General features: G+C 50.8%; 3 protein-coding genes and 1 pseudogene across 3 annotated transcripts; 2 read left to right on the plus strand and 2 right to left on the minus strand.

Annotated features, from left to right (window-relative positions):
- The first annotated feature begins 152 nt into the window (after nucleotides 1-152).
- On the plus strand, nucleotides 153-5,787 carry LOC136481532 (uncharacterized; annotated as a pseudogene).
- Nucleotides 5,788-6,298: 511 nt separating this feature from the next.
- On the plus strand, nucleotides 6,299-10,043 carry LOC136481539 (uncharacterized). The gene is made up of 4 exons (XM_066478873.1): nucleotides 6,299-6,677; nucleotides 6,771-6,953; nucleotides 7,973-8,205; nucleotides 9,308-10,043. The coding sequence occupies exons 1-4, from the start codon at nucleotides 6,384-6,386 to the stop codon at nucleotides 9,591-9,593; spliced, it is 996 nt and encodes a 331-aa protein (XP_066334970.1). The 5' UTR covers nucleotides 6,299-6,383; the 3' UTR covers nucleotides 9,594-10,043.
- Nucleotides 10,044-20,069: 10,026 nt separating this feature from the next.
- On the minus strand, nucleotides 20,070-20,904 carry LOC136481548 (cell number regulator 10-like). Its single transcript, XM_066478882.1, has 2 exons — nucleotides 20,557-20,904; nucleotides 20,070-20,470 (listed from the first exon to the last, which is right to left on the minus strand). Exons 1-2 carry the CDS (start codon nucleotides 20,684-20,686, stop codon nucleotides 20,121-20,123), a joined length of 480 nt encoding a protein of 159 aa, XP_066334979.1. The 5' UTR covers nucleotides 20,687-20,904; the 3' UTR covers nucleotides 20,070-20,120.
- Nucleotides 20,905-24,506: 3,602 nt separating this feature from the next.
- LOC136481554 (cell number regulator 3-like) lies at nucleotides 24,507-26,265 on the minus strand. Its single transcript, XM_066478891.1, has 2 exons — nucleotides 25,934-26,265; nucleotides 24,507-25,161 (listed from the first exon to the last, which is right to left on the minus strand). Exons 1-2 carry the CDS (start codon nucleotides 26,067-26,069, stop codon nucleotides 24,794-24,796), a joined length of 504 nt encoding a protein of 167 aa, XP_066334988.1. The 5' UTR covers nucleotides 26,070-26,265; the 3' UTR covers nucleotides 24,507-24,793.
- Nucleotides 26,266-27,147: the final 882 nt, after the last annotated feature.

Genomic DNA, 27,147 nt, shown 5'->3' on the forward strand with positions numbered 1-27,147 from the left:
ATTTAAAATTAGTTTCGAAAAAGTGTTAAAATTAAAAAAAAATTCGAGCTAGCAGGGGCAGCGAGAGCGACGACGTGCGCAGTATGTGAGCCGAGAGACAAGCTAGCTAGATAACCAGCCGGCTGCTGCGGGCGACGACGAGGCCGGTGAGCATGGCGGTGGCGGCGGCGATCCGGCACCGGGACGGTGGAGGCGAACGGCATCTCGATGCACGTGGCGGAGCCGCGGAGTCGGGCGCCGAAGGGGACCCCGCGGTAGTGTTCCTGCACGGCTTCCCGGAGCTCTGGTACTCGTGGCGCCACCAGATGGCGCACCTGGCCGCGCGGGGCTACCGCTGCGTGGCGCCCGACCTCGATCCGCGGCTACGGCGGCACCGCCGCGCCGCCCGACGTCGCCTCCTACTCCGCCTTCCACGTCGTCGCCCTGCTCGACGCGCTCGGCATCCAAAAGGTACGTACTGTACGGCCGAACGATCCGTCGTCTCAAAGCTGACTTGTTCTTGTGTGTACTACTACTGGCCGTGCCTTCCTTCCATTTCCACGAGTTTCTGATCTGGAACCCGGTGACGTGCCGGCAGAAAAATCCGGACCTCACGTTGACGATTCTAACACCGCCGTGGAAATTCAGAGGCGGGCAACGAGCCACCACTACAACTTTCTTTTTACTCCATATAAGCCCGCGGTAGTTTTCTTTAAAATTGATATGTTCTTATTAATTATATAGTTTCATGTGTTTTTACAGACGATCCAACTTTATACTGAGGTTAACGACCGGAGATAATCTTAAATTTTTAGTTTAAAATCAGAGAGTTTTGATTTTTAGAGACGATATAATGCCCTGTGCAGTCTGGATAGGCTAATTTTGAAGCGAGTCATCAACGTATGATAATGATATTATATGATGTGTTGCTAACCACCTGCTCTGCTCTCTTCCCCTATAAACATATACACATGATACATTTCCCCCGGAATAAAAAAATACACATGTCGTGATGATATATATAGAGTCGTAGTCGTTGTAGGCATCAGCTAACGTGTGCGTATATGTAATCAACTAAACTGACATGCATGACACAGTACAACAGACACAGCTACCGGCATCGATTAGACCGTTACTCAGCTTTAAATTAAACGCATGGACATATGTATATGTACCTATTCTATGCTGTGTGCTGTTTGGTCAAGTGTACCGTACATTGCTGCACATAGATTGGAGTCTTTTTTTTCATAATATAGTATGCGTCTGGACTCTGGAGCGAGAGCCCTTTTCGTTTCGCTGAAATTTAGCTTATGCTGATTTATTGATAAGAGAAAAACACTGTTTATTCGCTGAACACTACTGCATCGCTTGATCTCAAGGCAGTCATCACTCATCTCAGCCCTGGCATTTGATTTTGTTTCTGCACGGGATGTGTAGCCTGGTGGTTGCATCTCGCGTTGCATGCATGAGGACGAATGAACGAACGTGATGACGTACGTGCACGGATAGATGCATCATGCATGCATGGTGATGAATCGAAGCAGGTGTTCGTGGTGGGTCACGACTGGGGCGCCATCACCGCGTGGTACCTGCGCCTGTTCCGGCCGGACCGGGTGACGGCGCTCGTCAACACCAGCGTCGCCTTCATGCGCCACGTCTTCGTCCGCGCCGGCGCCGGCAAGCCCACCGACTACTTCAGCCGCAACTACGGGCCCACCTACTATACATCTGCCGCTTCCAGGTGTGTACGTGTGTACCACGGAGTACTAATCAAAATCTGAGACGCTTTGACTGCCAGATTCTTGAAATAACTTATAATTTATTAGAATGGAGCGAGCACTACTTGTCTACGTTACCGCTCTTCAACTATAATAAATTACCGTGCTCTGCATGCATGCATGCGTATCTCTACATTTTGTATTTCGCATTCGATCGGGAATGAATAAAAGCGATCAAGATCTTGAATTTTTACAGTCCAGAACAACAATCACCACGTGATACCCGACTAGCTAGTCTCACCTTTCAACTTCCATACATTACCATACATAACACTATGCACGTCCCAAATTTCCTTGTTCCATTTTTTTAAAAATGGCGTTTATTGTCAAATTAGTTTTGGAAATTTCCATTTCTGTTATGGTTTATAGCTAGCCTCTGATTACGTAAAACTTAAACCAAGTATCTTCTGCACGAACAATTTGCATGCGTATAGGCCACATATTTAGGAAGTTACACCAGTGGAGAAACGACTTTTGATCCACTTCGAAATTTGACTTTAGTCCCGGTATTTTTCATGTCAAGGACTAGAGAAATCTTTAGTCCCGGTTGGTAGCTCCAACCGGGACTAAAGGTCCCCTGCCCAACGGCTGCTACGGCAGGCTTTTGCTGCAGGGGACCTTTAGTCCCGGTTGAAGCTACCAACCAGGATTAAATGTTAACTTTTACTCCCGGTTGGTCCCTCCAACCGGGAGTAAAAGTCTACTCCCGGCTTGAGGCTCCGTCCGGGACTAGAAATCCACCTTTAGTCCCGGTTGGAAGGCCACCAGCGCCTTCATCCTTCATCTCTTCCTCTCTTCTCAGCCGCCAACAGCGCCCTCATCTCCCCACTCCAGCAGCGCCCTCAGCTCTCTCTCTCTTCCTCCCCACGCTATCCACTCTCTTCTCCCCCATGCTAGCTCCCTCCCCTGGCGGTGCACCCCTCCCCTCCCCTGGCGGCGCACCCCTTCTCTCTATCTCTCTCCCACTCCTCCTGGCAGCACATGGCGGTGGCGCCCCTCCTCGGTGGCGGCTGGCGGCCCCCACATCCTTGGCGGCGGCGGATCTGCCCCTCTACTCCTCGGTAGCGGCGAATCCCGCCTTCTCCTCCTCGATGGCGGTGGATCCTGCCTTCTCCTCCTTGGTGGCGGCGGATCCGGCCTTGTCCTCCTCGGTGGCGGCGGTTCCGGCCTTCTCCTCCTCGGTGGCGGCGGCTCCGGCCTTCTCCTCGGTGGCGGCGGATCCGGCCCCCTCCTCCTTGGCGGCGGCAGATCCGTCCCTCTCCTCTTTCCCGACGGCGCTGGGGAGGCGGCTGGAGCTAGGGCGGCGGATCGACGGCGGCTGCGCGAGGCCCAGATCCGTGCAGCCCAGATCTAGGCCCATGTGGGTTTTTTCTTTTTTTGTTTATTTTAATCGATTTACGGAGGAGGGCAAAGCAACCGCCTCCATTAATCACACTAGTAGAGAAACGACTTTTGATCCACTTCGAAATTTGTCTTTAGTTTGTACAAAATGTTCGAACATTATAAGCGTGTAGAATACGTATATTATTAGCAGCGTAGAATGCGTATTCGAAAACCTATTCAAAAACCAAAACGAATCATCAATTGAAAATAGAAACGAAAAAGGAAAACATTTAGTCCCGGTTGGTAATACCAACCGAAACTAAAGGGCCGGCCCACGTGGCCAGGCCGGGAGGCCTCTTTAGCCCCGGTTGGTATTACCAACCGGGACTAAAGGTGGTCCCGGACGAGAAACCGGGACTAAAGGAGGGGTCCTTTAGTCCCGGATTCGTGCTCCCGATTGAGAAACCGGGACTGAAGGGGTTTTCCAACCGGGAGTACAGCTTGTTTCTGTACTAGTGTTAAGGTTTGTTTGATAACATTATCAATTCATATTGTTATGAAAATTAAATTAGGTTTCACCACAATTCACTTCAATACACATAAATTGAAGTGAATACGAGCTAGTCGTGTGAGGACGGCATGGATTTGGACGGTGTGTGTGCACATGTCATCATCGCACATAAGGTGCTGCGCTAGGGACTAGGGAGATCCATCCACAACGTCGCAGTCCGGACTCCGGAGGTGCCTTGCTAGAAAGTGCTCCGTTACGCAGCTAGCTTGCATTGCATTGCATTGCATTGCATTATTGGAGCAAAGAAACTTGGACAGCTCAGACACGCCAAATTAAGAATTAATTGGATGAACAATCATAAGCAAACAAACTTTATTTTTTTATATATACTGTTTATACGTAAACAAATCATTCTTATTCATACCGGGAATATATATAATAACAACTGATTAAACCAGCAGGGCAGTCAAAATGAACCCTGCAGTAGACTTATTTGGCTTGCACAGGCTCTTCGCTCATTGCTGACTCCACGCACACACGATAGAAAAAAGACACGTGCGACTGACTGACTGATAGGCCCCAGCTACACGGGACACGATCGACGACGACCACCATGATGAAAGTTGCGAAAAATAACTGGACGAATAATTAAACTACAGCAGATCCGGTATGTGTGATGAGCATGCATGACAAAAACTCGCTCGCTCCAAACATATGCCGCTGTCGTCCGGCCGGCCGCCGGTCGGATCGATCGGACGCCGGCGCCGGCGCCGACCGACTAGTATAGCTCGATCGATCGGTCACTGCACGGTGCAGCAGCCGTTGGGGTTGTCGTCGTTGAAGCACACGGGGGGCTGGCTGGGCACGTACTGGCGCGAGGGGAAGTAGCCGTCCCAAGTCGTCGTCGGCACGTACTGGAGCAGGTGCTGCGGCGACGGCGGCGCCGCCGAAGGCGGCGGGCCCATGTACTGCATCCCGCTGTAGTGGTAGTGTTGCGGGTACCCCGGCGGCGGCGCGGCGTACTGGTACTGCGGCTGCGGCGGCTCCGGCTCCGGCTCCGCGCCGTCGCTGACGACGGTGACGGGCCTCCGCGTCCTGGTCTGGATCCGCCACCGCAGCAGCGAGGCGTCCAGCGACGTCCCGCCCACCACCACCAGCCCCGTGTCCACCGACACCCACACCTCCTCCACCCCTGCACGCACGCACGCATGGTGTCCGCCCAGTGATCGGCGACGACCAAGGTATTATGCTAAGAAAATCGATCAATGGAATTGAATGAGGCGAATGCGATGTCGATGCGAGCTACTCATCGGTGTACCGAGGAGGTTCTTGACGACCCTGCGGATCTTGCCGGCGCAGCCGTAGCAGTGCACGTCCATGCGGAGGATGACCGGCGCCATTGCTTCTACTGTCGTCTGCGGTGGTGTGATGTCGTCGTCGTTGTCGGTGACGATGAGGCCGGAGACTGTGCGTGGGAATGCCATTTATAGAGGGAGGGATCGATCGAGGAACGAAATCACATCACGCGGCGACGACGTCGATTTGCATGCATGCTTGCATATGGATGGAGGATCCTTCCATGTCTTTCCTTCCATTGTGGCTTCCAAGTTTTGGCTCACTTCCTTCCTTTTATTTGCTTGTGTCGGCAAGACGGCGGCAACACATGCAGGAATCTGGTGTCGCAGAATTCAACAACTTATGTTGCACGTACATACGGTGCACATGCAGGAACCTGGTGTCGCAGAGGAGTTCTCGCCGGCGAACGCCCGGTACCTGATGAAGCAGATCCTGTGCAACCGCTTCACCTCCTGGGCGGCCGGCGGCGAGAAGCCGGCAGCCGACGAGCCGCTGCCGCCGTGGCTGACGGATGAGGACGTGGGGCACTTCGCCTCCGAGTTCGAGGGGACGGGCTTCACGGGGCCCATCTACTACTACCGCAACATGGACCGGAACTGGGAGCTGGCGGCGCCGTGGGCGGACGCCAAGGTGCAGGTGCCCACCAGGTTCATCGTCGGCGACGGCGACCTCACCTACCACTACCCGGGCATCCAGGACTACATCCACAAGGGCGGGTTCCAGGCCGACGTCCCGGGGCTCGACAGCGTCGTCGTCATCCCGGGCGCCGGACACTTCGTCCAGCAGGAGAAGGCCGACGAGGTCAGCCAGCATATCTACGACTTCATCTCCAAGTTCTGATGGATCGACGACTGAAATCAACCTCATGTTGCCAACTTGTTTTGTATTTTGAATTTAAATTAACAATAAGTACGTGTATGCACAGTATTTGGTTTAAGTATTTGTGACTACGATATGGAGTGACTTATTCCAAGTTTCAGTGTACACGGTATGATCGATGTGAAATGAATAAACCATGCATGTGTTTCGGAATTGATTGAAATGCACACAGACCTAATCGATCTCATTATCAATTGCAAGCAAGCAAGAAAGCTTCTGTTCCGAGCAAAAAGCGAACTAACCTGCTGAGTAATCAAGCTGCATGCTGCTAGTATATATTATCGTGATTGTATTATATGGCGTATTTGCATTTTGTGCGGCAACCATGTGACAAGTTTAGGCAGCAGACAAAAATCAAGCAAACAGAGTACCCCACGCGTCTGCCAGCAAACACAAACAGGCTGTGCAATCCGCTCAATTGGGCCTGGCCCAGTTTGCGTTTGGACCAACCCATATGGTTCCGGCGAACGCGTCTCGATCACTCGCACCGGTCCCCCGCTCTCCCCTCCCAGTCAACAGCAGCGGCCCGGACCCGCGGAGCACGACGCCGACACGCCATGGCTGCGGTGAGGCACCGGCAGCTGGAGGCCAACGGCATCTCGATGCACGTGGCGGAGGCCGGCCCCGTGGACGCCTCCGCGCCGGCGGTGCTATTCGTGCACGGCTTCCCGGAGCTCTGGTACTCGTGGCGCCACCAGATGGGCTACCTCGCCGCGCGCGGCTACCGCTGCGTCGCGCCCGACCTCCGGGGCTACGGCGGCACCACCGCGCCGCCGTATCCGACCTCCTACACCGTCTTCCACATCGTCGGCGACCTCGTCGCGCTCCTCGACGCCCTCCACCTACCGCAGGTACCCGCGCGCGGCTCCGTTCCCCGTCGAATCGAATTCCCCACCAAAGCTTGTTGAAAGTTCCCCACATGTGTTGGGATCTCTGGGGTGCAGGTGTTCGTTGTGGGCCACGACTGGGGCGCCATCGTGTCGTGGAACCTCTGCCTGCTGCGGCCGGATCGGGTGCGCGCGCTCGTCAACCTCAGCGTTGCCTTCATGCCCCGGCGCCCCGGCGTGAAGCCTGTCGAGTACTTCCGCGCCGCATACGGGGATGACTACTACGTCTGCCGATTCCAGGTGAGTAATTGCTCCTCCTATCGTCCTTTGGATGTGCCACTGCCCACTGCCACCTAATCATCAGTAATCGATGGACTGAAGAAAGGTCGCTTCTGCTAATTTGAGGCATCCACAGATTGGTTGACAATTTGTTTCAATTGGACTGCATTTTGCTGCATAGTTATCGTTTGCACATTTTTCGGTATGCTCCTTGTGTTGGGCTTCCCAGCGTGGGATGAGATGTGAGATGGCATTGGGTTAGAGTGTCATTTCTTATTGCAATTCTAATACGAAGGGGCTATGTCTATATGGGTTGCTTATGTAAAGAAGAGGATGTAAAGTGATAAGATTACTCTGTTCGCGGATTGTCATTTCTTATGAAGGGGCTATGTCTATATGCTTTGCTAATGTAAAGAGGATAGAGGTGATAAGATTACTCAGAATCAATACATACATTCAGGTGGGGATCCTCTACCCCCAGCGAACTTAAAAAAAAAAGATTACTCAGCTGTGATCCAAATGCATATGGGTTACTCAGTTCTCACACAAACACACATGGGCTTGTGGATTTCAATCGGTCACATTGTGTTGATTCACTGAATCATACAGATATGATGATGCTCAAAACAGTCCAAACCGAAGCCCAAAGTGGTGCTCACATGTGTCCTTCAGTTTGATGCACAATTCTATGTTCACGCATTGGAGTTTCCCATCAATTGGTCTTCTAGAAGTGTAGCCTAAAATGTATCTACAAATCTGCTTCTTTGGTGGTATACAGTATACTTCTGTTGTAACTAGTTCTCTTTCTTTGAGATCTCTTCTTAGTTGGGTAATAATATTACTCTTTTCTGAGTTACTAATCAATCTCTTGTTCTGTGGTATGTGAGTTATTTATCAGCAATTTATGACACCTGCGCGGACTAGTTGCAAAAGTTGGGATCATATATGTCTATGACCTCCATGTTTTGAACCTAATGAAGAATCATACTAGTGATACTATTTTTGAATAAATACATTTAAAGTGTCACATTGATTGGCAGGAACCTGGACTTGAAGCAGAATTCGCTGCTTTTGACTTGAAGAGTTTCTTCAAATTGGCATTGACTCTTCAGCACACAGGTTCTTCAGCTATGGACCTTCGAAAAATGCAAACATACAGTAAGCAAATTGTGCTCCCTTCTTGGCTCTCTGAGGAAGATGTCAGTTACCTTGCAAGTGTGTACTCAAAAACTGGATTTGCTGGTGGAGTAAATTACTACCGCTGCTTGGACCTGTAAGTTCGCAACCAATTTATATTCATAAGCGTGAAATCAAATCATGATGGCCTGAAAATCCATTAAATTTCATAAGCGTGTAATCAAGTCATGATCTCCTGAATTCGTTTATGTCGTGTTTTCCAAAAACCTTTCTGCACACACCAAACATCTAAACCCCATCAGCATCACCTGTTTCCACATGGAATATAGTTTTTCATGTAACACACAGGCCTCAGTAGAATTAAGATGCAGTGTAGAGCTTCAGATTGCAACATATTGCTTTTAATGGTAACTCTTTGTTTTTTTTTCCGAAAAAACTCAGCAAGAGATTTGCTGAGTGATTTTATTAGAATAAAAAAAGGGCGCTGGGCGCAGAGAACATTCCTTTAGGTTTTATGTGCTCAATAGAATAGAAATCTGAAACAGAGACATTTATGTTTTTTTGTTTCATTTTCATTTCAATTTGCCTTGTGAGTTGGATGTGTTGGACTGACTTTCTTTGTATCATTTATTGTTTTGTATCAATCATTCTCCGATATCATTCCACTGATATGTTAGTGCAGTCATTGTGAACATAGGAATTATCACATCCGAATGTTTCAAAGATAGTGGTATGACTTGTTTTTAGCATAGAAAGCAGAATCTCACAGACAACATGAAGTCATAAACCACAATTGAATATGAAATATGAGGAGGTTGCTGGAAATCTACATCAATGTTTGCAAAGATGTTGGAAATGTTTCTTTCATTTTTCTTCCAAAATTAGATTTTTGAATTTCATGGAGAGAAACATGAAACTCTGATTTGAATAGTTTGCGCCATGTTCGCTTGGGCTTGTTTGGCTTATAAGCCGTACTTTTTCAACCAACGAACAATATTTTTCTCTCACACCAAATCAGCCAACAGTACTTTCAGCCATGGCTTATCAGCCAAACAAGCCCAAGCGAACAGGGCGAGCCTTTTGAACAACATATAATTTTGGTGCTAGGTTAAATTTCAACTCCTTTGACATCACTCATTAACCAAGAAGAATGGGTGATTGCATCATGCATCATCATCTTCTCGCTGCATCACGCATGCATCATAAATTAGTTACATCTGGCTGACATGTGTGCACAGGAACTGGGAACTGATGGCGCCATGGACAAGAGCAAAGGTGCAAGTGCCGACTAAGTTCATTGTTGGGGACGGTGACCTGGCATACCATCACCCGGGAGTGAAGAGCTACATCCACAAGGGCGGGCTCAAGAGGGACGTGCCGTTGCTTGAGGAGGTGGTGGTCATCAAGGGCGCTGGGCACTTCATCCAGCAGGAAAGGGCGCAGGAAATCAGTGAGCACATCCATGACTACATCAAGAAGTTCGAAGCCGGTGTTCTGCCGCCACTAAGAGTTTCAAAGATGTGAAGACTGATGACTCCTGTGCAGAACTCAAATGGTTTGGGAACTCTTGTAAAATAGTGCTACGGATCTATCTGTTATGCATGGCATGAAGAACTGAAGATGATACATTTTGGAGAAAAGAGCGAGGAAGGGAGGGAGGGAAGGAAGGAAGGTGTTTGTCGTCTTTGTCCATCAACCTTTTGTTTTATTCCATCTGCATATTGTTGGAGCTTATGGACCTGAGGGCGTAGGAGTGGGAGATGAGAGGCCTGGGCTTGAAACCCCGGCGACGAACTGGCGGCGCCGTGCTCGGCGCCTGGCTGGAAGCTCGGTGACAACAGGAGACCATGAACAGTAACGCCCGAGGGCCTAAGGTGAGATAAACTCAATCTCAGGCTCCTCTTTATTCCTTTTGATTGTTTGACACTTATACCAACTCAATAACAAACCTCTCCTAAATCTAAGGGCTAACAAACTTGACTTAACAAACTCCAACTAAAATAGCTCTCCTAATAACTAATCTCCTACCTGAACCGGCTGGAGCCCAGCCCGGCTCCCACTGCCTGGCCCTGGTTGCCGCACTTCTGGTGCAAGCCCCCACCCACTACCTTAGCCACTCGTCTTGTTTCGACGGTGGTATACCTTTCCCACCATAACATCACTCCCCCCCTCGACGAACAGCTCGTCCTCGAGCTGGAAAGCGGGGAACTCAGCACGGAACTCGTCCAGCGGCTCCCAGGTGGCTTCATCTTCAGGCGATGCCGCCCATTGGATCAAAACATGCCAAGCGCCCCGCCGAAGCTGGGCACGCAGAGCACGTGTTGGCTGCTGGAGGCGACGGCCGTGGCGCAGTGGAGGAAGGGCCGAGGGCGTTGTTGGAGGAGTCCCCCGGAACGGCTTGAGGACGCCAACATGAAAGACGTTGTGGATGCGCGCTCCTTCTGGCAGCCACAGCCGGTATGCGACGTCGCCAATGCGCTCGGTCACCTGGAACGGGCCGGCGAACCGCGGGCTGAGCTTGCCCCGTGGCCCCGGCAGCAGCGACTGCACCGGTCGATGAAGGATGCGGAGCCACACCCAATCGCCCACCGCAAACTCCAAGGGGCGATGGTGGCCGTCGTAGTAGCGCTTGGCATACTCTTGGGCTTGGAGAAGGCGTTCGTGCACCTCAGCCAGGAAGGCGTCTCGATCCTGGAGAAGCGCGTCGACGGTGTCGGTGCGTGCTATGCCTGCAGTATAGGGAATTAAGGCAGGCGGAGGCCGGCCTGTAAACAACCTGAAATGGCGAAGTCTGCAAGGCCATGTGGTAGGACGTGTTAGTAGCAGTACTCTGCCCAGGGTAGCCACTCCAACCAAGCACGGGGACGGTCACCGGTGATGCAGCGCAAATACATGGCAATGGTCTTGTTGACTGCTTCGGACTGGCCATCAGTTTGCGGGTGGAACGCCGTACTGAGGCGGAGCTTGACCCCGCCAACTTGAATAGATCCCGCCACACATTGCCAGTGAACACGGGGTCCCTGTCGCTGACAATGGAGTTGGGGAACCCGTGCAGGCGAACGATGGCCTCGAAGAATGCCTTGGCAACCGACGCCGCGGTATACGGATGACTGAGCGCGATGAAGTGCGCATGCTTGGAGAAGCGATCGACCACCGTTAAGATGACGCTCTTGCCATTAACACGCGGCAGTCCTTCGATGAAGTCGAGCGAGATGTCGGACCACACCTGTGATGGCACCTCCAGGGGCTGCAGCAGCCCCGCCGGCCGAAGGGAGTCCACCTTATTCTTCTGGCAGACGGCGCAGGCGTGCACAAAGTCGCGCACCTGTGCACGATCGCCCTCAACGTAGAACTGGGCACGCAGACGGTGGAGGGTCTTCTGAACGCCCTCATGCCCAACCGAGTGGGCAAGCTCCAGCACTGTGGGCAGCAGCGCCGACTGCACCGGCACGAAGACGCGGGTGCCGTGGAGGATGAGGCCAGTCAACGACGCGCCAAGGGGCGCCGCGGTCAGCGGCTATCGAGTCCCGCAGCGCGCGCAGGGCTGTGTCCTCCTCGAGCTCGCGGCGGAGGTTGTCGAAGAGGTCGAAGGATGGTCCTGACAGGGCGTGAAGATGATCAGCAGCCTCGTCACGTCGGGACAGCGCGTCGGCCACCACGTTCAGGCGCCCCGGCCGAAATTCGACGGCGAAGTCGTAGCCGAACAGCTTGGAGACCCACTGGTGTTGAGGCAGTGTGGAGAGGCGCTGGTCGAGGAGGAACTTGAGCGCATAGTGATCTGTGCGCACGACGAAGCGACGCCCCCAAAGATATGGCCTCCAGTGCCGAACAGCTTGTACCAATCCAATGAGTTCCCGCTCATACGCAGCGAGCTTCATGTGCCTTGGCGAGAACGGCCTGCTGAAGAATGCGATAGCGCCCGTGCCCTGGTGCAGCACAGCGCCAAAACCCGACCCAGACGCATCGCAGTCCATCGTGAAGGGTAACTCGAAGTCCGGCAATTGGAGAACCGGAGCCGCAAGCCAGCGCTTGTTTCAACGCCGTGAATGCCGCTGCTGCCGCCTCAGACCACAGAAAAGCGTCCTTGCGCAGGAGCTTGCGTGAGAGGCGCAGCGATGGCGCCAAAATCCTTGATGAAGCGGCGGTAGTAGCCCGCCAAGCCGAGGAAACCACGGAGACCCCTGCGCTGAGCGCGGCTGAGGCCACGACGTCACTGCCTCCACCTTGGATTGGTCCATGGCCACACCATCAGCGAAATGATGTGGCCTAGGTACGCGACGGAGGACGCGGCGAACGAACACTTGCTGTGCTTGATGCGCAACTGCTGTTCCCGCAACACTAGTGAGGACGAGCCTTGACATGCTGGAGGTGCGACGTCCACGAAGTGCTGTAGATTAGAATGTCATCGAAGAAAACCAATACGAACTTACGTAGGTACGGCCGAAGGACCGTGTTCATGAGGCTCTGGAATGTCGCCGGCGCGTTGGTCAGGCCGAACGGCATGACCAAAAACTCGAAGTGCCCATGATGTGTGCGGAAGGCCGTCTTCTCAATGTCATCAGCGTGCATCCTGGACTTGATGGTAGCCCGAACGGAGATCCAATTTGGTGAAAAATTTGGCGCCTTTGAGTTCATCCAGGAGCTCCTCAACCACTGGAATGGGGAACTTGTCCTTGACTGTGCGGTCGTTGAGGGCGCGATAATCCACACAAAAGCGCCAGGAGGAGTCCGGCTTCTTGACCAGCAGCACCGGCGCTGAAAATGTCGACGTACTTGGCGGATTATGCCCTGGGACAGCATAGCAGCACACTGGGACTCGAGCTCTTCTTTCTGGAGCTGTGGATATCAGTAGGGGTGGACTGCTACCGGCACCGTGTTGGGCTGTAGGTGTATTCGGTGATCACATGAACGGACCGGTGGCAAGCCCTGGGGCTCAGCGAAGAGGTCCTCGAAAGACTACAGTAAGCGCTCCATCAGAGCCGGGCCATCTTGGCGAAGTGCATGGAGGCGCTGAGTTGATTGTACACCACGCCGTGTCGAGCCGATGCCGCGCCAGAACACGCGGCGGCCTTCACGTGAGAACGCCATACACGAATCAGTCGAAGTCCCAGAGGATGGGCCCCAACGTCCTTAGAAAAGTGACGCCGAGGACCATGTCGTAGCCGTCAATCGGGATCGAGTAGCAGTCGATGGAGAACTGTTCGTCGGCAATGCGAATGGTGACGTCCTTCGCGAGGCCACGGCAGGTCACGCGGTCACCGTTGGCGACGATGACCCCGACGCCTGGGTAGGGATGGAACTGAAGGCCAACGCGTCGGGCGACGTCGCCGCGCACAAAATTATGCGTGGACCCCAAATCCAAGAGCGCCACAAACTGACTCATTGCCAATCTGTATGTAGAGCTGCATGGTGTCCTCAGTCTGAATGCCAGTAATGGCGTTGAGCGAGATCATGGGGGCATCGGGGTTGAAGGGCGGCTGGTTCGCTGCTGCAGGTGCCGCTGGCTCCTCATCGGCGTCATCTGGTTCCTCGACAATGTAGTCTGAATGCCTCCAGATAAAAGAGCCGAGCGCACTTGTGGCCGCGAACGTACTGCTCATCGCAGTTGTAGCAGAGCCCCTGTTTGCGGCGTTCAGCCATCTCCTCAGGTGACAGCCGCTTGAATGGCCTTGTAGTGACTGCCGGCGTAGCTGAAGCTGACGCTGAACTCCCCTGGGAACCCGCCGGCTCGGTGAGTGCTGGTGCAGTCCCCGCATTGCGGCGAGGCGGGCGGCCCGACGGCGCTGGCAGGGCGAGCAGGTGCAGGCGTATTCCGCCGCTCGTACGCGCGTGCCAGCCGCATGGCCCGCTGGAGATCTTGCGGGTCGTGTAGCTCGACGTCGACGCGGATGTGGTCCGAAGGCCCCCGGTGAACAGCTGAGCTTGCTGGTACGGCGAGAGGCGACCGGCGTGCGCCATACGCGTCTGAAACTGCATCCAGGTACGCATCAACCGATGATGTGAATGGTAGGCGTGCCAGGTCTGCCAAGTGATTGGTACTGAGCGGGGGTCCGAAGCGTTGATGGCACAGTCGCTTGAACTCTTCCCATTCGGGCCGGCCGGCGTCGCGTTCCAGAATTGTGTACCACATCTGGGCTGTGCCGGTGAGGTGGTAGGACGCGAGCCAGACCCAATCCGCGTGACGAGTCTGCTGGCCATGGAAAAACTGCTCACACTTGAGCAGCCAGCCGAGCGGATCCTCCTTGCCTTCATAGGTGGGGAAAGGACAGCTTATGGTAACGGGGAACAGCAGGGCCCTCCGGCTCCGGCGGTAGATGAGGCAGTGGCGGCGGCGTGTGCATCGCGGCCGAAGGTGGCGGCGCAGCGACCCCTGCCCCTTGCATGATGGACGACAGGGAAGGCACGGGCGACGGCGAGTGTGGAAAAGGCAATCTGGGTGATGGGAACACCCGTGGATGGCGGCTGCGGCGGCAGAGACAGGGCACCGGTGATGGTGACTCCCGTGGTCGGCACTGGTGGTGCGGCCTGGAAAGATGGTGCGGAGAACGGGAACTCCAAGATGGCCGGGCCCGACGCAGGCAACGCCGGAATGCCGCCGTAACCCGGCAGCCCGTACTGGAAGAACGGTTGCCCCGAAGACGAGGGCTGGCGCTCCACCGCAGCGAGACGCAAGGAGATGTCCCCCATCTGGCGTTGCATCGCGTAGATGGCCGTCGTCAAGGCGTTGAATGCCTCGGTGGGAGATGCTGGGGTCGCGGATGGCTGGACTGAGCAGCGACGCGGTGGTGGCAACAATTGGCGCAGAGGTGGTGAGCACAGGGAATGCGGAGGTGGTGGCGGCGGCAGTGGCAGCGGCGGTGGTTGGAGCGATGGCGGCGGCGGACGACTCGGGACCAGACATGGCTAATACCAGGTTGTTGGAGCTTATGGACCTGAGGGCGTAGGAGTGGGAGATGAGAGGCCTGGGCTTGAAACCCTGGCGATGAACTGGCGGCGCCGTGCTCGGTGCGCTGGCTGGAAGCTCTGTGACAACAGGAGACCATGAACAGTAACACCCGAGGGCCCAAGGTGAGATAAACTCTATCTCAGGCTCCTCTTTATTCTTTTGATTGTTTGACACTTATATCAACTCAATAACAAACCTCTCCTAAATCTAAGGGCTAACAAACTTTGACTTAACAAACTCCAACTAAAATAGCTCTCCTAATAACTAATCTCCTACTGAACCGGCTGGAGCCCAGCCCGGCTCCCACGCCTGGCCCTGGTTGCCGCACTTCTGGTGCAAGCCCCCACCCACTACCTTAGCCACTCGTCTTGTTTCGACGGTGGTATACCTTTCCCACCATAACACATATCGTTTTGAGCAAGTGGAAGGCATTTTGTAACACAACATTTATTATGCACGTACGTACATACATATATACATATAACCGTAAAATATAAGAGATTCATAAAAGAGTGCGTCTATCTGGCTCACGGGGCGACAATTCTTGCGGCAAGTCCTTTGCATGCTGAAATGTCCCACATTCCCGTTACTTTTTTTTGTTCTCGGCTGGCGTTTCTGCAACCTGGATCTCGATTGTCGACCTGACTTTTGCATCCCATCCTCTCTGATGTCGTATACTATCTTGCTATCTCAAGATGCATAACATGGAGGTTTCAGGACTTCAGGTTTGCATCACCAAGTGGCTCCAGAAGTTCCAGACGCGCGGGCACTGCTTTACTCTCTGCAACTGCAATGGAAATTAACTACACTTCCAGGGCACTGCAGACGAGCGCACGTGGCACATGCTACAGGAGGACTCCTTGGCTGACGTTGACTACCTCAGTCACCCTGTTCGCTTGTTGGTTTCAGTCAGCCCAAACCAGCCAGCCAACAGTGTTTTTCTCTCACAATAAACCAGCATCAGCCAGCCCAAACCAACCCAGAAACCAACCAACGAACTGCTACCAAGTCTCCTTCCATTTTTGATTGCTCATGGCTTAATTTTGTTAGTCTATAGTACCATATCATAATAGATAATTGATGTGGTTGATAGTCTGATGCTAACACTAGATACTTGTTCGATCACTTGATTCGTTAAAGTGAAGAGAGCAAATGTTGTCTTCTTTCATGGTGAAATAAACCAAGATGACGATTGCGATATACTCCCTTCATGCCAAATTATAAGACGTTTTGGCTCTTCTAGATACATCAATTTTACTATATATGTCTAGACATAATGTATATCTAAGGGCATAACAAAAGCTAGGTATCTAGAAAAGCAAAAATGTTTTATAATTTGAAATGGAGGAAGCAGTATTTATCTGACAAGCAATGTTTGCACAAAAGCACTGTAATGTTTTCCCATGTTCTCGTGATTATTTTGTCTTGCTGATGTTTGACGCTTAAAATTTTACTTCCAACACACGTTTAAACTTGAATTATTGTGGATTTTTTTTTCAAAGTTCCTACTTGAAATACCGTAGAATTATTATTTGCCTGTTGCAACGCACGAGATGATCCTAGTATGATATAAATATTCATGTAATCATATCTTTTTTTTTTGCTGTGACAACACAAAAGTAACTCTTTTAGAAAAGAGGACAAGAGAAACTACTCTCTTTTTTTCATTTGACACTCACTTTGCGCACTTCATAGCACAAAAATAATCGATAATGACATCTGCTGTGAATCGTACTGCAACTTCCTTCTCAATATAGAAACCGTTATTTCCTACCTGAATTAACATACAAACCGAATTAAAATTTTGCATGACGATCATAGAAAGTTAGCAGTTAAAAAATTAGGAATCGTTTACACCTGCAGGCTTGCTCCTATTGTTGATCGTCCTACAGCATTACAGTGACCAGCAAGTTCGGCAGTTCGGCACGTGAGCCACGACACGGTGACAGCCTGACGGGACGGCGCGACGCCTCAAGCTCTCGACTGGCCATCGCCTCTGCCCTCCGGCACAGAGAACTGGAGAAGCCTAAGGCCGCAGATGCGACGCGAGTCACGCTCACGCGGGGCGGCGAGGGAGTCTACGACATTTCCTCTCCACGATGCGATCCGCGACCGTTCCTCTTCTCTTCTGTGCTGGGCTGGGCCGCTGACGCTGAGCAGGGGTTCAAAAAAAAAATGGGGTCTTTTGAGGTGCCCCCACGGCCCCACCCCCAGTTCTGCCTACTCCTTCCGTCCAAAAAAACCATAATTCTAGCTTTGAACATATATACGACGCGTGTCTAGGTTCAAAACTAGAATTACGTTTTTTTTCTAGACAGAGGGGGGTAAGACTTTTGCTCAAGAAAAAAGTTCCGCCTCTGACTGAAGCTATTCTATTTTCCATACCTTGCTGAAATGTACGTATACATGTAATAAACACGTCTAGCCTTCTATACTCCTGCCCGTTTAGCTTGCCAAAAGCCTAATGAAGTCCAATCGGCCGTCGGCTTCTCTTCCCGTTGACTACTCTCCCGTCCAAAAATAACTGTCGTTCTCGCTTCTAGAGAAATGACTTTAACTAATTTTATATAAAAATATTAATATTTATAGTGCACAATTAATATCATTAGATAGATCGTTGAATCTATTTTCATAATATTTTTTTGGAGATACAAATGTTGTACGTATTTTCTATAAATGTAGTTGAACTTACGGCACAAAAACTTAAAACGACAGTTAATTTGGGACGGAGGGAGTATAGAAAAAGGCACAAGGAAAATATTGCGCTTAGCCCCTTTCGATGCAGGGATTATATATAAATTTTATAGAAATTAGTTCACTTTTATAGAAAAATATAGAAAATAGAAGGGAGAGGGCATTCCAAACGGGGTTCAACCGGTTCCTTGCGCCTTTCTATGAAAATGAACCGGAAGGATATCGTGCATTGTTGGAGAATTTTTTTAAAGAAAAATGTTGTATGTACTACATGTTCTTACAAAATTAGGTAAGGCAATGAAAGAATTCAATAAAAACTAATAAAATAAGATAAAATTATAAGATGATGGAACGACAAAACAAATTGCAATATATGGATGCCTTCTATATTTGTTATATATTGAAAGTAGTAATTGCGCTTAGTGGAGATGAGGTTGATAGCTTCCATTAAGTAGTTGGAATTTAGTGGGGTGACATGGCTATCAGTGAAGGATGATGTGGATAGTTAGTAGGAGATAATGTTGATGGCTTGCATGTCAAGATAGAATTTGTAGTGAGGATTGACTTTACAAGATATATATATATATATATATATATATATATATATATATATATATATATATATATATATATATATTTGGGATTGGGCCATTGGGGTGAAGCTTGACGTTAGACAGAGTTTGTATGGATGAGGACTAGTGAATGAAAAATGATAATCATCAAAGATCAAACTTCCTTATTTTTTAAGTGAGATTTTACAGCGCTTGAAAATAATGGGAGCCCTCCGTTTAGCTAGATTTGATGATTTAAAAATAGGAGAAACCAAATAGAAGGAACTAAGTTGTGGGTCGGAAAAAAAATACGTGGACCCAGAACTGATTTCTTATAAAATTTATTTAGAGGGTATAACAAAATTTTGACGTCTCCGTAGCTACTTCTCATCTCACTCGAACGCAGATTCGGTAACTTCACACAGTGACTTTCGTGAATTATCAGACGTTGAAATCGAATCTAATGGCATTTAGTGATTCAAAGAGAAAAACAAACGATGTGTGGAGGCAAGCGGCTGAATAGAACCACGGAAGCTCGGCGTGCGGAACTCTCCGACGTCGCGCAGGCCGAGAAGGGAGAAAGGCCGCGCCATCGAAGGCCCTGGAGGAGTAGGAGGTGGACTGCACCGGCAAGGAGGCCACCAAGTTATTGCCGTTGATATTGCCAACCAACGACACTGCTCTCTTCCTCCACGACGCCGGGGACGCAAGAAACCAGGCATGCTGCTACCCAGGACGACGACGGCGACCCAGAGCCGGAGTCGCGAATGGCCACCAAGCTCATGCTGCCGGTCGAGACGATAGACGAATCAACAGCTGGGCTCGTGCTGCGACGAAGAATCTCATCAGCTCGATCCTTGGTCCTCAGGCACCGGTGCATTGGGACACAGACAACAGCCTCATGGACACAGACACACAGCGAGTAGCGCGGTCGGTGCGGCGAGCCCTGGCCGTTCGGCGCGGCGATCCCGCGATGCAGTCAGCAGCGATTTCCGTTGTGGAATTGGGTTAGGGAGTTAGAGATTGTGTACAGGAGAGAAAATGTACTAAACTACCCTTAAGCATAATTAATTAATTTTCTAAATTAATAGCTGCGGTAAATAAATTTTGAACTCCCGAGCACCGTAACAAAGCTCATTTTTTAAAGGTACTTATAAGTTACTTAGGGAGCATTAGGAATCCGATGACTCTAAAGTCGTGTATTGTATGTCTGTCTGATAAGTACTGATGCCATCAAAGATTGTATGTGTATTTGATACGAGTATATTACGAATATATTTGACTTGTCAAGCAGAGGACTAACACTAGCCTTTGGTAGCATGTGTTGTCATAATGCAGTGGCTCCTATATATCCATGTTGTGACCAGCAGAATGCATGTACTCGCAAAATGTGGTATATACAGATGGCTTGTTTTCTCGAAAACATGATGGCAAGAGCTTTGTTGTGATTATATTAATAGAAGAACAGCGAAAATAGTTAAAGAAAAAACAACACGGAGGTTGTGGAGAGGGAAGCCCGGATCAAAGCTGGCCACTACAGCAAGAGCAATACAGCACAGAACGTCACAACTTGATGAGAAAAATACCAGGATTGAGGTGGGCAAAAACACAAGGCTAGCCTAGCCTCTTGTATATATTTATATGTAGACCAAATGACAGATTACATTTGGTTAGCTTCTGATTTACAGAAACGAGATGTGCTAATAAGGAGACCCGGCGACAATGGCGGTGCACTGTGTAGACGATCAACAGTACCATCTATCTCCGACGATGCTAACTGATGATACTATACCTTGTACTCTGTCTCGATCTGTCATCAGCAAACAAATGAAGTGAAATGGAATGGAACCAATGGAGCGATCAGCGTCGTCGCATCCCCTGCGTGGGCGGCGGGTACATGGCGGCGTTCAAGTCCCAGCCGTGGACGGGGTCGAGGCCGCGCGCCATGAGCTCCCTGTACTGCTGGCAGAGCGCGCAGGGCTCGCAGCAGAGGTGGACGAGGCAGTCGGCGCAGGGCGCCTCGGGGAGGCCGAACTGCGCGCGCATCATGGCGCGGTACGTGCACGAGTAGACCCACGTGCACTGCGACGCCGTGAGGCAGGCGATGACCGCGTACAGCGCCCCGCTCGTCCCGCACGACGTCGCGCCGCGGTCCACCATCTCCGCGATCCGCCCGAACGTGATGCACGGGCACCAGTACGTCAGGCAGCCTGCGTGCGTGCTGCTGAGCTTAGCTACGTACCTAGCACAAGATCGAGCTGATGAGCATCGAGGGTAGGGTGCTAGCTAGGCTTACAGATGTGGCAGTCGTCCAAGCAGTCGAAGAGGCCCGACGACCACCGCTGCCTGGCCGCTCCGGCGACGGGGAAGCCGACCACTGGCGCCGACGCCACCCCGGCCGCCTCGTAGGGCTTAGCCGGATACATCTCCTATAACCAGCTGGTACGGTTCTGGTTGCGCTCGCGTTTTAGCCTCGCCGGGAACGAATAGTGACGTACGGAATGAGCGAGCCTGCTGCGCCGGCCACCGGCAAGCTGCGGCGGCGGGTCGATCGACCTAATCCAATCCAATGGCCCCCCGCGCGCGCCGAGATCCCAGCCAAGGAGCGGCTGGTTTCGCTGACCGGCCGGCGACTTGGCACGCACGGCAGCAGCAGCGCAGGTGATCGGAGGCAACCGGAGACTCTCGTCTGCATGCACGTAAATATACGTCACGGGATCGTCGTCCAAGGATCGAGCGGTTGCTGGTGTTCGTCGCCGCGGCCGGCGGGCATGTGGTCATGAGGTTTTCTCGGCGGTGGCCGCGCGCGCGACATTCCCTCGTGCTATTTTTTTTATCACTTCTCCTATATCTCATATGTCTGAATTTTTTTTATCACTCCTCATATATCTTAGTATGTGCCTGATTTTTTTGTTAGTTCGACCAACATGCAATTTTGTCATTGTTTAGCTATAGAAAAAGTGGTTCATTGTCTCTTGTCCTTTTAATTGTGCTAGTTTTCTGTTGTAACTTGTTGCATAAAAATTCCTAAAAAATCAGACACCTGAGATGTAGCAACTCCCATTTATACCACTACATGTTAACAGAGACGGTCAAATTGGATTTTCACGTTAATATCAATGAAAAGCAATAGATGCCTCTGGAAATCATAAAAAAATAAAAATAAAAAAGCAGCTTTGGGCGGGCCACGCCATGGACCGTCCGCCATTGCTAGTGAGAACGATGGTGCTGCCTCAAGCATCTAGGCCCCTAGTGGGTTTCGATGATTAATGATGACATAAGATTATTGTGACTAACGTGTGTTTTGCAGAAACAATTTGAGTTAGGTCACGATAATGACGATTGTTTGGGTAATCAATGGTTTTCATGCCCCTATCGATAGGAAATCGTTTCGGTTTTTAAAGGATGGACGACATGTTCAGGATGGACTAGTTCTAAGTGTCATTTGACGTTGACTCAGAGTAGTTTAGGACTTTGTTTTTCATTTAGCCGTACTATTAAGGAGGGTATGAACTAGTAGCTTGACCTAGGTGAGTCTAATGGTTTAGGTGTGGTGCAGACTTGTCAAACTTAGCACTAGGTAGTTTATGTTTAGCCCAAAGATCATTTGAAGTCAATCTCATCACAAAGGACTTCGAATTGGAAGTGATTTGAGATGTGACAGGAGGACTGCACGCTGGCATTGCAAGGAATGGACGCTTGTGAAGCAGAGTTCCGATCAGTGTTAGAAGACTGCGCAACGGGGTTTGAAGCGACCGAACGTTGCCGCTGTAGTGTGACCGGACGCAACAGTATCACTGTACCAGGCAGGGCTCGGTGATCAGGAGGACCGGATGCGCTCATGGCAGAGTCCGATCAGGGAACAGAGAGGTTCAGAGAGCTCTTTTATTGACCGGACAGCGTCTGGTCAGGGTGGACCAGACTCTGATCAGGGTCCGGTCAATGTAATGGTCACCTATTAGTGCTGGCATCATGTAGCCGTTGGCTACTGACCGGACATGTCCGAGCACCTTGATAGGTGAGTCCGGTCACTTCGAAATGTGCTGAGTTGGACCCCAACGAGTATGTTTGGAAGGAGGGTGTCCCTCTTGCTCATTTATTCAGCTGAGAAACACCTTTGAAGTTCAAGAGAGTGCAAGAGCCTAGTGGGGTGATTGAGATTTGATAATCAAGATTAAGGACCTCATTAGTCCATAGGGAGCAGTAAGTGTGCATCTACCTTTCTCATTAGGCATGTCATGATCAAGTGAGAGTTTGTGCTTGTTACTCTTGGTGATCGCCATCACCTAGACGGCTCGGTGGTGATTGGAAGCTTGGTGATCATCCGGTGGTGATTGTGGATGACCCAAGTCGTCTTGTGAGTGGTTGTGGGTGATTTACCGCGATAGAGTGTTGAAGAATCAGCCCGTAGAGAGCACTTGATCCTTGCACGGATCAAGTGGGGAACTACACCCTTGCGTGGGTGCTCCAACAAAGACTAGTGGGGAGTGGCGACTCTCCTATACCTCGGAAAAACATCGCTGCATTCATTTCTCTCTCTTTACTTTGAGCATTTACTTTTGAGCATTTCAATTCATGTCTTTACATTCTTAGAATTGCCATGCTAGAGGAGGATTAGAACCTAGGGTGCAAAACTTTTGTGCAGTAGAACAATAGGGAACACATTTAGGCATTAGGGGTGAAATGGGTTAAGTGTAGGACTTAATTATTGCAAGAATTTTTAGTTAAGCCCAATTCATCCCCTCTTGGGCATCTTGATCCTTTCACCACCCCATCCACCTCTTTCTCCACCGACAACGGCACGTCCTTCCTCACATGCCCGCATTGTCCTCCTTCCTCGAGAAGGCCACCGTCACATCTCGCACTAGACTCACGTCCAAACCTTCACCTGCCAAACGACATGGCACCGGACCCTTCACCTGACAAATAGAGGATGATTAGGAGAGAGAGATCGAAGAGGAGAGGAGAGAGATTGAGGGAGCGTACTTTTGCTTCCATGGACCATGAGCAAGGGCTCGGCTAGATCCGTGAGGAGGAGCAGGGACCCAGCTGGATCTGCCCGCCGCGTGGGGAGAGAAAGAGGTGGGCAGTCAGCGGTTGCTAACGCGACTAGGAGTGCGCCCATATCCGCTCACCGTGGGGAGAGAGGTGGGCAGCTGATAGCATCGGTGGGGAGAGGTGCGCGGCATCTATGGAGAAGGAAGAGGAATAGAGAAGAGTGAAGTGGCAGCTGGGGCTGTGGAAGTGAAGGTGTTAGGGTTTGTTATATGGGCCTTGATAAAGAACAATACAAAGGTCGTGTATGAATAGTGAAAAATGGTATCGTCAAAGTTGATAGCTGGATCAGACGTTACTTCTACCTATTAAAATGTACTTATTCATTGCTTAGAAGAGATTAGGAACCAAATGGCTTTGAACGTCGGGTATGTCTGTCCAATAAGCAGTGACATCATGATAGATTATGTGTTCATTTGATATATTACGAGTGTTTTGACTTGTCAAGTAATCCAGAGGCTTAATACTAGTATCACTTATCAGTAGCTGTGTTGTCATAATTAATGCACTGGCTCCGTTGAAAATCATCCATGTTGGCACCAGCTCTGACTTAGCAGAAATAATATTTTTTATATTAAATCTGAAAAATTAGCTGCAGAATGTTATCTGGTTCTCTTCATATTACTGTATTTATGAGGCACCGGATTATGAACTGTGTGAGTGATTGGAGGAGCTGTGTGTTTTTTTTCATGGTGGAAGCTTTCATGTGCCTAAATACTCTTGCATTCCTCTCATTCCACAATTCCGACACAACAAGCAGGATTCGAGAACGAATTCCTTTCTTAGGGATCCCAGAGGTTTCTGTCAGCGATATCCACCGTTCAAGCACGGTGTCGAAGGGAGACCAAGCTAGCGTTTGGGCGTACTTGCGGCCAAGTACTCCATTCCGCAACCATCAACCAAATGCGTCTTGAGTACCTGCAAGCCACCAGGAGGTGGTGCTCTGTTTCCATGGTGCAGTGTACTTTCATAATATCATGCTTATCAGAAAAAAATATTATAACTGTCTCCAAATAAGAAAAAAAGTAATGAACATTTTTTCGAATCACGGTACAAAAAAGAGGAAAATGCGAGAATCCATGTAAAGTCAAGGACTTTAGGTAGACAAGTTTCACTGGAAGTAAAGCAACCTAAATGAGCTGCTCAGTTCACAAATAGTGATCAAGTGAATATATAGAGATATTTAGACACGTCAAGAGAGAATACGTACAAATGATGTATGCAGCATAACTAGAACGATGTATCTTCTGATTTACAGGGTCAGGGCGACACGACAGAAACGAGAAGTGCTAATTAAAGAGACCCGGCTACAATAATGGTGTTGTGTTGTCGGACGATCAACAGTAAGTAGCACCTCCGACCTGACGCTAAACAACTGAATATATATATCTTGTATGTACTCTGCTGTCTCTTCTGTCATCAATCGACAAACCAAATGGACCCGAAGCCGACCCACGATGGATGGATCGATCGATCGATCAGCGTCCCATCCCCTGCGCGGCCGGCGCGGACATGGCGACGCCGGCGGCGGCCCTCTGGGCATTGAATTCCCAGCCAAGGATGGGTTCGTAGCCGCGCGCCTTGAGCTCCCTGTACTCCTGGCAGAGCGCGCAGGGCAGGCAGCAGAGGTGGACGAGGAAGTCGGCGCAGGGCGCCTCGGGGAGGCCGTGCTGCGCGCGCATCCTGCCGCGGTACGTGCAGGAGTAGGCCCACGTGCACCACGACGCCGACAGGTACTCGATGAGCGCGAACAGCGCCCCGCTCGTCCCGCACGACGTCGTGCCGTGGTCCACGATCTCCGCCGTCCGCCCGAACGTGATGCACGGGCACCAAAACGTCATGCAGCCTGCATGTATGCATGAGCAGAGCATGACATGACGGTGAGCTTGACTAGAGCATCTCCAAGAGTTTGCTATCTTAACTTGGCATCCATATAATTTTGGCAAAACAAGAAAAAATAGCCTCCAACAGTTTGGCAAAACAACTTGGCATCAATAGCAACTTGGCAAATCTTCCCTCCGCGCGCGCAAATATAAGCGCGCGTATACGGCTTGGCATCCGGGGCTCTTCGTTTCTTAGCGGGGCTCTTCGTTCGCTTAGCGGGGCTCTTCGTTTTGTTAACGGGTTTTTTTATTTTACCAAGTCAAAAATGTCAAACTCTTGGTGATGGATTGTTTTTTTACTTGGCATATAATTTTGGGAGTTGACAAATCACAAGATTTGCCAAGTAAAATTTGACAAACTCTTGGAGATGCTCTAACAACACCCAAAATACAAGAGCTATTCGACGCTTGGGTGGCGCTACAGGCAAAGGGTTCAATATCTATTCGGTATCTTCTCCAACAATAGGACCCGAAAGAGAATTATTTCTGCAAATGGGTTTTCAGGAGAGAGTATGCTCATATTTGGGTTGTGCGTCTCAGGCAACCCAAAATGGAGGTCACCCGTATAGGTACTCTGGAGGCCGATTTTGAGTCTCTTACTACCTATTTTGGGTTTGGGTGTCCATGTAGGTCAAATTTAGCTATAGCTCTAGCTACCGAGCACAAGAACAAGATCGAGCTGAGGAGCATCGGAGAGGAGATCGAGGAGGAGGCCGGCCGGGCGTCGGTGCTTACAGGTGTCGAAGTCGTGGAAGCAGTCGAAGAGGCCCGATGACCACTCCCTGGACGCTCCGGCGCCGGGGAATAAGCCGGCCACCGGCGCCACCACCACCCCGGGCGCCGCCTCGTCGGGCGCAGCATCCGGATACATCTCCAATAACCAGCTGGCCTGGTTGCGATTGCGTTAGCTAGCCTCGCCGGGAATGGGCGAGCCTGGGCCGGCCGCAGGCAAGCTGTGGCGGCGGGTCGATCGGCCTAATCCGATCCAATGGCGGCCCGCGCGCGCGCCGATCCCCAGCCAAAGCTAGAGGAGCGGCCGGTTTCGCTGGCCGGCAACTTGGCACGGCAGCAGCAGCGCAGGGTGAACGGAGGCAACCGGAGACTCTCGTCGACCTGCACGTAAAATATACGTCTCGGGATGGTCCAAGGATCGATCGAGTGGTTGCTGGTGTTCGTCGCCGCGGCCGGCCGGCGTGTGGTCGCGAGGTTTTCCCGGCGATGATCGCGCGCGCGACATCCCCTCGTGTTTCTATTTTTTCCATCGGCAGGAGAGCTGGACCCCGACGAGGACATTACAACGACGCATTCTCTCCGTTTTCTGCTCTGCACGTGTGTTCCTCTTCCCAGGGCAAAATAACATCTCTCTTTCTCTCTCTATCTCTTGCTACCATCTTTGTGACCGACGAAGGAACACTTCCTATATAAAGCACAAAACAATCATTGCTTATCGCCGCAGCTTCAGGTTGGCACCAGAAACAGTTTCTAGTAGCAGTAGATTGGCAATAGTTTAAACTGCTAGCGTGAAAGACTAACAGTATGTGGTGAGTTTTTACTTGTGTTGTTTTTAAGAAACGCCGGTACAAACACATCTTCACCTGCGGTATCCTTATATCAACTGTCAATGTAAATGCATTTATACATACCACTATACTAGTGGCTCAGTTACGCTAGCCACATAAAATGGGTTATATAGTGGCGATAACTAGTGAAATTTTAATATGCGACCGGGAAAGGAAGATTTGGGGCCTGGTTCGCGGCCTCCCAAGCAGCTGTCAGGCACGTGATCCTGCCATAGGCGACCGAAATCAGACGTCTAGGAGCGTTACCTGGGCCAGACAGCTCCGCTTAGGAGGGAACCAAATAGGTTGTTTGGTTGCACTACGTAAAAACGATTTTTAGTAACGGTTTGAATTTTTTGTAGGGGCGGCTGGTGATGGAGCCGCCCCTAC

This window comes from Miscanthus floridulus, chromosome 1 (assembly GCF_019320115.1).
Source record: "Miscanthus floridulus cultivar M001 chromosome 1, ASM1932011v1, whole genome shotgun sequence".
NCBI classification, from domain to species: Eukaryota; Viridiplantae; Streptophyta; class Magnoliopsida; order Poales; family Poaceae; genus Miscanthus; species Miscanthus floridulus.